Source organism: Cervus elaphus, chromosome 11 (genome assembly GCF_910594005.1).
Source record: "Cervus elaphus chromosome 11, mCerEla1.1, whole genome shotgun sequence".
NCBI lineage: Eukaryota > Metazoa > Chordata > Mammalia > Artiodactyla > Cervidae > Cervus > Cervus elaphus.
The window spans coordinates 13,631,196-13,642,683 of NC_057825.1; the positions used below are offsets into that span (position 1 = coordinate 13,631,196).

The 11,488-nt window shown below is 47.9% G+C and overlaps 1 protein-coding gene across 2 annotated transcripts in view; it reads right to left on the reverse strand.

Annotated features, from left to right (window-relative positions):
• MORN5 (MORN repeat containing 5) overlaps positions 1–11,448 on the reverse strand; it is a 34,810-nt gene extending 23,362 nt beyond the window's left edge. The window contains exons 1-4 of one of the 2 annotated variants that reach the window (XM_043916931.1): positions 11,318–11,448; positions 7,933–8,080; positions 6,149–6,260; positions 2,397–2,528 (exon numbers count right to left, since the gene is read on the reverse strand). In XM_043916931.1, coding sequence (XP_043772866.1) covers positions 2,397–2,528; positions 6,149–6,260; positions 7,933–8,080; positions 11,318–11,427 — 502 coding nt within the window. In that variant the 5' untranslated portion in view covers positions 11,428–11,448. The remainder of the gene's footprint in view (positions 1–2,396; positions 2,529–6,148; positions 6,261–7,932; positions 8,081–11,317) is intronic. The other variant, XM_043916932.1, reaches the window with a different exon arrangement.
• Between the last annotated feature and the right edge of the window lie 40 nt (positions 11,449–11,488).

Sequence of the window (11,488 nt, forward strand, 5' to 3'; positions counted from 1 at the left end):
CTCAGAGGTCTGAATTAGAGCTCCTGGTGGGGGGTGCCTCCAGCAACCTATATTCTAACAACCCAATCTCTTGCCCTGCCCCCCAGTTTTGAGGTGGTAGCTGCTTCTTGCAACTACCTTCTCATACCCCAGTGTCTTTCTTTTGCTTTTTAATTCTCCAATACTTACTTAATCAATTTTTTTTTAATGTTAAATTCTTTGTTTTCTGACTGGACTCTGACTAGGAAAAGTGGAGACAAGAAGACAGGGTCCCTGCTCTCGGGGATCTTAGCCTCTAGCTGGAGAGACAGACGGTAAGCAATTCATGACATAAGTAAGAGTATTTCATTACAATTGAAGTAAGTGTCTAGTGAAGTTGCTCAGTCGTGTCTGACTCTTTGCGACCCCATGGACTGCAGCCTACCAGGCTCCTCCATCCATGGAATTTTCCAGGAAAGAATACTGGAGTGGGTTGCCATTTCCTTCTCCAGGGGATCTTTCCAATCCAGGGATCAAACCCAGGTCTCCTGCACTGCAGGCAGATTCTTTACCATCTAAGCCAGCAGGGAAGCCCAAGTGTCTGGAAGGACAACTACAAAGTGTACCAGCATATTACAGGCCCCGAGAAGCCCTTCAGTAAGTACAACTGTTGAGTTCTACTTAACCCAGCATCTCCTTATTTGATTTCATCAAGAAACTTCAGGAGAGCCTAGTAACATCCAGCAGAATTAGTGTTCTACACAGTATACTCATCCCCTGGAGGAAGAAATGGCAACCCACTCCAGTATTCTTTCTAGAAAATCCCATGAACAGAGGAGACTGGTGGGCTACAGTCCATGGGGTCACAAAGAGTCGGACGTGACTGAGCACGCATGCAGGCATGCACATAATACACTCTGTTCATGGAGGATGGAAGTATTAGAGAAAAGTGCCAGGGACTTGGAGTGCAAGCATTTGCCATGGTCCCCAGGAGCACCCAGTGGGTGAGGGGTATCTCAGGTCCAGGATTCGGCCACAACATCAGCTGACAATTCCCTTTGTACTTATTTCAGCACTGCAAAGTAAATTTTTTATTGTCATTGAATTGTTCTTGTTCAGCTGCTAAGTTGTGTCCGACTCTTTGTGACCCCATGGACTGCAGCACTCCAGGCTTCCCTGTCCTTCACTATCTCCCAGAGTTTTCTCAAACCCATCTCCATTGAGTTGGTGATGCCATCCAAGCATTTCATTGAATTACTGAATAAACATCCCTGTGGGAAGTGGAGACCTTCATCAGCCAACCCAGGCCTTCTGGTCTACCTGGCAGTTTCTTTCACATTACACAGTAGGTTTCTAGACCAGGGTATTTACAGGAACCATCAACCCCTTAAAACTATGTGCAAAATGGTGTGTATGTGTGTGTGTACACATGTATATTTGTGTGTGTGCATATGTGGGCACTTTTCTAGGGGGAGGATTCATAGATTTTGTTATTCCTAGTGGAACTGTGACTCTAGAAAAGAGAAAGGTTAGGAATCATGGTGTTAAAGGAAAATATTCTCATTCTTATTTGTACACTGATCTCCTACAAGTTTGGTCACTGTAAGTCAGTCCTTCTCAGTCTGATCAGCTTGTGTTCACTCACCAAACCGAGGTTCTGGATCCTCCAAGGTACTCCCTTGCTTGAGGAGCAGGCTTCTTGGACCACATGGCATCACTCACTTTCCAGGCCTGTACCTGTGCTGCTCCTCTGGCTGGAAACCGTCTCCCCACACCTTGGGGTCAATGCCCCAACATTTTTTGGATCTCAAGTTGGCTGTTTCCTTCTTGAATCCTTCTCAGGATGTCTGGTTCTGGATTAGGTACCACTTATTTGTGCTCCCACAGCATCACTTCCATCTCTCTGGCACCCCAGCCCCTTCTTTTCTACCCTTACCCTTCATCAAGGGCCACTTTTTCCCATTCATTGTGCTTATTCCATGATGCAATTAACTGTTTATAGTACTTGTCTGCTCTTTGCCAAACAAAGAGTTGAACACAACTGGGTAACTGAACAACAAGAAGCTCCATGAGAAAGGGGTTTGTGACTAGTTTTGCCCTGCTTTGGTGCCCAGACTAAGCAGAGTGTCTGGCATACAGCAGGCACTCATTAGCTGCAGGGAAACATGTAAAGATGGGTACTTGAATCCATTCAGTGCTACATTTACGTGCTGTCACAGTTAGACCTCTAACATCCTCTGCCCTACTCTATGACTAGGTATAGACTTGTCAGCCATGAGAATTCCAAAGAGTGAAACACTCACACGATCAAGTTTTGTTTTTCATCGGCAAAAGCTTCTTTCCCACTAAATGCATGTATGTGTGTGCACACGTGTGCACAAACCTATGTGTGATGAGAGAGGAGAAAACATATGCCACAGGGTTTGGAATAAACATACCTGCATTTCTCAGAAAGCGATAATTATAGTCCTTGACTATCCTCGTGTTTGGGTTATAGAAGCCGTCTCCGCAGTCGTAACAGCCTGGAGGGATCTTTCTAGGTGGGTCCATATTGGTGAGTTGAGAGATACCTTGAAAGGATATCAGGCGGTGGGATGAATTAGGAGACTGGGATTGATATATATATATGTGTGTGTATATATATATATATATTACTATATATACACACTATTGTATATAAAACTCTACCCCTATAAATTAAGCTGCTAACATCAGGGGAGAAGAGGACCCGGGCATTGTCTCCCAGGACTGGGGACACTGGAACTACCAGGAGGAAAAGAAGTCAGTGCACCTTTATGGTCATGACTCCTGCGTGTCATCTCTCTTGGAAGCTGAAGCCTGAGAAAAGGGGATAAGGTTGGAAGAAGGAACTTCCTGGTTTCCTCTTATTCGTGGTCTCTGTAACTCCCTGTCCTCTGGACTGAGGGGGATGCTCCGAGCACAGCGCCATGCTCACGGCTCAGGGTCCCGCCCAGAGCTGTGCTCTGAGGTTGGTTAACCATGATGAGCCGGGACACACGGGTTGAGGGTTACACTCCACGCTGAGCACTTCACAGCCATTCTTTCCCTGAGCCTCCTGCCAAAGCCCATCTCATAGATGCCCAGAGAGGGGAAGGGTAGCCTTAACCCTCCCCACCTCCAACAAAGCCTGCCCCCGAGGCTCAGAGGGGGCCTTCAGAGAGGTATGCAGAGTGACTTTGGAAGGAAGTGGGTATTTAGACAAAGCTTCTTTGCTGGGGCCCCTGAAGGAGAAGGCGAGGCTGCGGGAAATCTGTGCACTGCCTCGAGACAGAGGCCCGGTTTAGCAAAACCTGTGCTGTGTGAGTGCTGAGGGCCCAAAGCCAGGAGCCCTTGGCCTTCAGGTTTCAGTTAGGGTGAAGAGCCTGTGACCAAGTCATCACTACCCCACGAGGAATCATTTACAAGGTTCTGCAGTGGCATCAGACAGGCAGCTCTCTGAAGGCGCAGGCTGTGTCCTCATAGCCCTCTTTCCCCCAGGATCCAGCCGGTGGCTGCCACAGGGCGTGTGCTCAGGAAACGTCTGTGAAGGTCATTGCTTACCTACCCTAAGCGCACCCCATCACCTCCCACTGCGATGTCAGTACTCTTATTCCTGTCTGATAATAACTCTTCACTGAACACCTACTATGCGCCAGACAATGTGCTCGGACACTAGGAACACAGCGCCTTTGCCCTCCAGGAGCTCACAGCCAGCTCGGGAAGACAGACACCTGTGACAGAGCTCAGGTAAGGGATCATGGCTGCTCTGTGATTCGTCACAGGGAGGCCTCACCTGGTCTGGGAATTCAAGGAAGAGCCCCGAGAAAGGGGCATTAAGCTCAGACCTGAAGGATGGGAAGGAGGTATCTGGGTGAAGCGAGAGAGTTAGAGCATTCCAGGCAGGAGGGGGACTGGCAGGGAAGAGCCTGGTCTCTTTGAGGAACAAAGAGCAAGCATCACCAGCGAGGGAGCAGAGAGAACATTCAAGAAGGGCAGTGAGCGAGGGGTGAGGCTGGGGACCTCACGGGAGCTGGAGAATGCTGGTCGTTTTAAAAGCATGGAGCCTCATCTTCGGGATAGTGAGGAGGCACTAGAAGCTGTGTAGGGGAGGGGGGCAGGCGGCCATCAGATCCATGGTTTTCAGAGACGGAAGTGAGCACAGAGGGGAGAATGGCCCAGAGGGGGGCCAGTGTGGATCTCAGGAGTTCAGGTAAAGAAGGGGAGAGGGTGAAGGTCTGGAATAGTGCAGAGAGATAGGATGGCCACCTGACGTGAACAGCCGACTCACTGGAAAAGACCCTGATGCTGGGAAAGATTGAGGGCAGGTGGAGAAGGGGGCGACAGAGGATGAGATGGTTGGGTGGCATCACCAGCTCAATGGACTTGAGTTTGAACAAACTCTGGGAGTTGGTGATGGACAGCGAAGCCTAATGTGCTGCAGTCCATGGGGTTGCAAAGAGTCAGACATGACTTAGCAACTGACCAATAACAACAAAAGAGGATGAAGAAGCTCAGCTTGGCCCATGGAGATGCTCAGTAAGTATCTGTTTAATGAACAAATGAATGGATATATTTTAGAGGCAGAATCCACAGGACCAGGTGATGGATTGCACACTTATGGAGGAAGGAGGAGTCAGGATTAGGCTTATGCGGGGGTGGGGGTGGGGTGGGAGTGATGGTCTCCAGGGCAGCAGTCCTGGGGGTCAGTGGGCTGGTGGGCAGGGTAACGAATTCAGTGCAGACAAGTTGAGAGATGACCCAGTGGAGGTGTTGGGGAAACAGGATGCAGGAATCTGAGACTCACGGATTTTGATTTCAATTAAATGAAGGCAAAAGGAGAAGAGGACAACAGAGGATGGGATGGTTGGATGGCATCACCAACTCAGTGGACACGAGTCTGAGCAAACTCAGGGAGACAGTGAGGGACAGGGAGGCCTGGCATGCTGCTATCCATGGGACCTCGAAGAGTCGGACATGACTGGGCAACTGAAAAACAATAAATGAAGGCTTAAATGTGAATCAACTTGTAGGGAGAAGATTCAGAACGAAAACAGAAGAGGGCCTAAGCCAGAGAGTCATGGCAAACCCCAGAATTAATAACGGGGGAGGGGGAGCTGGCAAAGGAGATGGGATAGGAAGAAAGTGGGAGGGTGAGGTGTCAGGAAAGCCAAGAGAGAGGAGGCGGCTCACCTGGTCACAAAGCCAGGGTCTGCACTCAGGATGTCTGGACCCCAATCCCAAGTGCTTTCTGGAGGTTTCTGTCCTTGGGGACGTTGAGCTCCCCAGGCTCATCCAGCTATTGAGGGGAATGCCCGGACTCCAACCCCGATCTTCCAGCTCTCTGCTCTGTCAGTGCCGCCATACTACCTCTAAGTCAGGATTTTTTTTTTACAGTTTACAAGTCACTTCCCGGTATTTGGCTATATTGTCTGGGCTGTGCCTAAATCTTGCCTCTTGAGGTTCAGCTGACCTCACACGAGTCTCAGAAACACAGAGGACCCCTGAAGCTGCCATTCTCTGGACACAGACTCTAGGCCCCAGTGTCCCCTTCTGTGATGGAACTCAATTTTCCCAGGGAGGCAATGTGATGTAGGGACCTCAGAGAGGAAGACATGGGCTCCGATGCGAGCTCTGCCACTCGAAACATGCTTGAGCTCCACGGTCTCAGCTCCTTCCTCTGTGACATGGGACTAGGAAGCTGACAATGCAGGGTCACCTGGGGATTCAGTGCGACAGAGAGGACAGAAAGCCTCACCCGGCCCCCGGTACACAGAGCACATGGTCCATGACTGCTGCCCCTCGTCAGTGTTGCAGCTGATCTGATAAATAATGGCAGCTGAGGTGTCCCACGCACCTACTGTGCGTGCAAGACACTGCTGCAAACACTTTACACGTGTGATCTTATTTCTAAGACTTGTAAGGTCAATGAAGCTATTGTCCCATTTTACAGGGGGAGAAACTGAGGCTCAGAGAGGTGAATGCCCTGCCCTTGTTCCCTGGCTTGTACAGGGGATCTGAGATTTGAGGACTGGTCTTTCTGGCTCTAGAACTTGGTCACATCCTGTGGTCCTGCTCCTCTCTCCTCTCCTTTGGGGTGGGTTACTTCAAAGGGACTCAACCCACTTCTTTAGACCCATCTTTTATCTCCCTCTCCGTCTGAGTGTGAAGGGAAGTGAGGATGCCTGGGTACCTGCAGGCTTCAAGCCGTGGCAGATCTCGGTGTAAAACCTCCGATCGTAGCTGTCACAGTAATGCCAGTTCTCAGGGTCATACTGCAGGCCGTCTGAGAAGGTGTACGTGCCCTGGAAGATGAGGTGCACACACGTGGGTCTGGGGAAGCCACAGCCCACTTGCCAAGAAGGATGGAAGTCAAGGGAAGGGGTGGTGTTTTCATTGAAGTGATCACTATCACAGCTACTCAAAGCCGTGGTGATTGGGAGGCATGATTCTAAGTCCTGAGTTGTGTGTCTGGTTCACTATGTGACGTTGGGCAGATGACCTCCCCTTGGTGGCCCTCGGTTTCCTCCTCCATCCACTTGGAAAATCATGCTGTATGCTTAACAGAACTGATTCAATGAGATTCAGTGAGATAGTGCATGAAGAGCATTTAGCGTAGGGCTGGCATATAGTAAACACTCAATAAATGTTACTATTATTCTTTTATTATTATCATGGCTAGAAAGGTCAGGGCCCTCAGTCACGGCTCTTTGTCCAAACAAGTACATTCATCTTTTGCTGCCTTGGTGCTAAAGGAAGCCTCAGGATGTACACATTGCATTGGCCTGGGCATCAGGAAACATGGGTGGAAATTCCAATACTATTAATTCACAGGGTGACCTTGGGTAAGTCACATCCCTTTCCTGGGGCTTAGATTCTCCAAGCTAAAAAGCAAGGAGTGTTTCTTAACCTTTTTTTAGGTTATGAGCCAGCCCCTGTACCCACCCATAAGGAAACCCATGAAAGTTATAGATCCTTTCTCTGGGGAAATTTGAGTCCCATATGCACAGAGGCTTTTGTATATAAATCAGGAGATTTCACTGACACCGTGAATTCTATTTGTGGCCCACAAATCCCAGGCTAAGAACTCTTGACTTAGATGACTGATAAGTCATCTGATTGTAATGGTGGAGTTAGCACTTACTGAGTGCTAGGTACTTACTGTGTGCCAGGTACTGAGTAGAGTACTCACACACACTGCCTCATTTATTCTCATAACCAGCCTAAGGAGAAGCCTCATACTCTTGTGGCTGGCAGACTTGCGGTCCCCCAAAGGTGTCCACGTCTAATCATTGAGCCTATGAATGTTAATCTTACATGGCAAAAGAGACTCTGCAGGTGGGATTAAGTTAAGGATCTTGAAGTGGGGAGATTATCCTGGATTATCTATATGGGTCCAGTGTAATCATAGGGGTTCTCTTAAGAGGGAGGCAAGAGGGTCAGAGTGATAGAAGACGAGACGATGACAAAAGCAGAGGGAGAAGAGATGTGATGACGGAAGTGAAGGTCAGAGGGATGCATGGCCATGAGCCAAGGAATGCATGCAGCTTCCACGAGCTGGAAAAGTCAAGGAAATGGTTCCTCCCACATAGCCTCCAGAAGGAAGACGCACTGCTGGCCTGTTTTAGACTTCTGATGTCCAGAACTAAAAGATATCAAGTTTCTGTCATTTGAAGGCACTGAGTTGACAGTAATTTGTTACAGCAGCAATATGATACTAAGACAACTATTGTCCCCAGTGTACAGATAAGAAACAGGAGTCTCAGAAAGGGTAGGTCATGGGCCCAAGGTCACACAGTTGGTTGCATAAGAGGAGTCAGACTCATGATGGCTTCTCCAGGGGCCTTCTGGATAGAGAGGGAGAAGATTCAAGAGCCCTGGAGATCAAGAGGTGGGAGAGGAGGGCAGCAGAGGGGAGGGCAGGGTGCCCGTCGGGGGCTCTTCCCGTCTAAGGCTTTCCCCTCCCCACCTGATTACCTTCACAACCAACCCTTTCTCCCAAACCGCATCAAATCGGCTCCCATTGGGGAAGTACAAGGTTCCTTGGCCATGAAACATGCCATCCTTCATTTCCCCAATGTATTTTGTTTCAGTTGGGAGGATGTATTCGGCATCACCCTCCATCCTGTAAGGACAAAAAGAAGTCACTGAACCCTCATGGCAACTGGAGGATCAGAGGCAGGGGTACAGGACAGCCAGCACCTCAGGGTCCCCAGATGTTATTGTCCCTGCACTATTCTGTTCAGAAACAAAAATGCTCCCCTTAGAGCTCAAAAGTAAGAGGGGCTGTGTGTTGAAGGAAATGCAAGATTTGGTCTGTTTGTTTTCCCTTGCTCTCAAGTAGGGGCTGTCCTGGAGTTCATGCTGCCCATGGAAGACCCCCTCTGGAGGCCCAGAGAGGGGAACAATGTGCTCAAAGCCACACAGCAAGCACTGTGAAGCAGAGACAGGGACCAGGCTTTCTGGGAGCTGATTCCGGGTCTTCTCCACTCCCCACAACCAGCCCACCCCTGCCCACTGCACCCCAAGTAGGAAACCGGGGAAAGTATGCACCTGAGGAAACAAGAATCTGAGTCTCATTTCATCATATGCTAGATGTACCATCTTGGAGACTTACCTAAGCCTCTGTTTTCCTTCCTTCCTTTATTCCAACAAATATTTATAGAACATCCACTATATGCCAGGTGCCTTGCTAAGTCTACTCTTTGGATACAATAACAGTGTATCCAAACACTGTTTGTATACACACAACAGTGATCGAGGTAGATGCAGTCCTTGTCCTTGAGGGGCTCACAGTCTAGTAAGGGACACAGCTGAACAATTACACAATGCGTGACCAGTGCCCTGCAAGGGAAGATAGGCCCCTATGGGAGCAAGGGGCAGGGTACCGCCTGGACCAGATGACCACTTGCTTCATAGGGGAAATGGCTGAGATTAATGCCCAAGATGAATCCAGATACTAATAACAGTTTTCCTAGTAAAGGGCCTGATATATAGTGAGAACTTAAGAAACAAGCTTTCAGTCATTCATTTGTGCCTTCTTTGTTTCTCCCCACTGGCTGGAAATCATCTTTCCTAACTCTAAACTTATTTTTGGTTTTGTTTGTACCCCTGTTGGATGCCTAGCACTTTCTTCCTTGTATCATAATTGTATATTTCATCTCTCCTATGTAATCAAGCCTCTTGAGAGGAAGACCTCGGTATTCTTAGCTTCTAGAAACATGTTTCTTGTTAAACAGGTGCTACTAAGTAAAGAATGAAGGAAACAGAAGAACTAGTGAACTTACTGAGTGGATGACAGAAATTGCCACCGTACACAGGCCCCAAACAGGAGAGCACTGTGGTTAAGCACAGCTTCTGAGCCAGGGAGACCTGGAGTCCAGGCCTGGCTCCACCTCTCTATGCCTTGTATGACCTCTACCTCTCTAAGCCTGAGTTTCTCATCTGTAAAATAGGATAATGACACTTCAGAAAAATTATTGCACTAATGGCTATGAAACTATAGCAGAAGAGCTTAAAAACTAATTTGCTTTTATTTTGCTGCAAGACATAGGAGGAGAGAGAACTCGTCTTCATATCTCTACCTCTTTGCTTAAGATTATATCTGTTATTTCTAAACACAGTCTCCATCTAAACCCATCTCTGAAATTTGGCATCTCCCCTCTTTTTTTTAAATGTAACTTAGATGTATTCTTCATCGACAGATATCTCCAGCCCATCCCAAACAGAATTCATCCTCTCCTCCCCCAGAGCGGCTCCTCCTCAGTGTTCTCAGTCTCCAGGCTCAAAGCCTGGAGCTGGGCTCTGGGCTGGACTGAAAGCATTCTCTGAGTGGGACCAGGAGCCAATCAGTTGCCAGGTCCTGGCAATGAAACCCCCAAACTTCTGCATTTTTTTTTCTCTCCCGCAGCCATATTGCTTCTGCCTTGGCTCAGGGTCCTGCTGCCTTTTACTGGGACAACAGCAATGGGCTCTGATCTGCTCTCCCTACCTCCACTCTCCCTCACTCCCTCCCTCTTCCTTCTCCCCTTCCATTTTTCTTTTATCATTCAAGGCAAAAAGTCTTGGAATTCCCTAGCAGTCCAGTGGTTAGGATTCTGAGCTCTCACTCCTGAGGGTCCAGGATCAATCTCTGGTTGGGGAACTAAGATCCCACAAGCCATGTGGCATAGCCAAAAAAAAAAAAAAGCTAATAAGCCTTCATCTTAAATTCAAAGTAAATTTAAAAGAACAAAAAGAGCTCCTTTATAATAAAGATATCAATCCTTAACAAGGGTATGATGACCATATGTCAAATATTATTCACTCACTCATTCATTCTCTTATTCATTCATGTGGCTAATATTTACTGAGTGCCTACCAGACATGCACTATGAGGAGGGATACAGAGATGAAATAAATTAGACTTCCTAATGTCCAGCACTAGCAAGTGTCTATCCATGGCTCCTCCCACCCACAGAATTGTACAGAGTATTCAAATCTCTCTACACCAGAACACAGACTCCACCCTGTCCAGCTTGGGTTCCCACTCTCCCCTAGACACATCCTACACTCCAGCCAAACTGAACTGCTTGCTCTCTCCTTCACATGTAAGCCCTCTGAGCTATTGCTCATGCTGTTCCCTCTGCCTGTAAACATTCTTCATTTTGCATCTCCACCCACCTAGATCCTACCCAACCTTCAGGGCCCATTTCAAATATTATCTCCTCCACGAAGTCTTCTAGGATTGTTTCAACTAGATGCATCCTCTGCAGGGGCTCAACAGCAAGACTCTATAATAGAAAGATCATGGGCTCTGGAGGCAGACCAAGTTTTCATCTCTACTCTGTCAAATGCCAGCTAGGTGACTTCAGGCATGTTATGGAACTACTTTGTACCTCACTTTTTCAATCTGGATAATGGGGGTATCTATCTCATATGGTTGCTGTGAGGAGGGAAGATTCATGCAAAGCCACCATCTGAAATTATCTTCTCTGTTTGTTGGCAATACGCTAACTAGACGATAAGCTGCATGAGAGCAAGGATCTTGACAGTTTTTATATTCTTATCTTATTTATATTCTTATCTCTGTACCTAATACTGGCAAATAGCAGACACACATATATACATGGAATGGATGTATCTCAGCTCTGCTGTTAATTAGAATATGCGCCCTTGAACAAGTTACTTCACTTCTCGGGATCTCATTTACCTGAACTGTAAAATGGGAATACATTCCTACCTAAAAGAGTTTTCCTTAAGTTTAAACGGGAAACAATTTGAGAAAGTGTCTGATACAAAACTCTTTGCAGGGACAAAAAGACCGCCGTCTTTTTCCAGTCACGGACGTTCAAGGACGTAGTGAATCAAACGAACCCCTTACCTGCCATCTACAAATTCCCCAACATATTGGCTCCCCGTGTACTCCATGGCGCCTGTCTCTAGCTTCCAGTCTTTGGGACACCAGAGTCTCAGTGTATCCTGCCTCACCATGACAACCAGGAGGGATGGGCGGGGCCGAGGAGAAGCCCCGCCCCCAGGCTCCGGGAGCGTC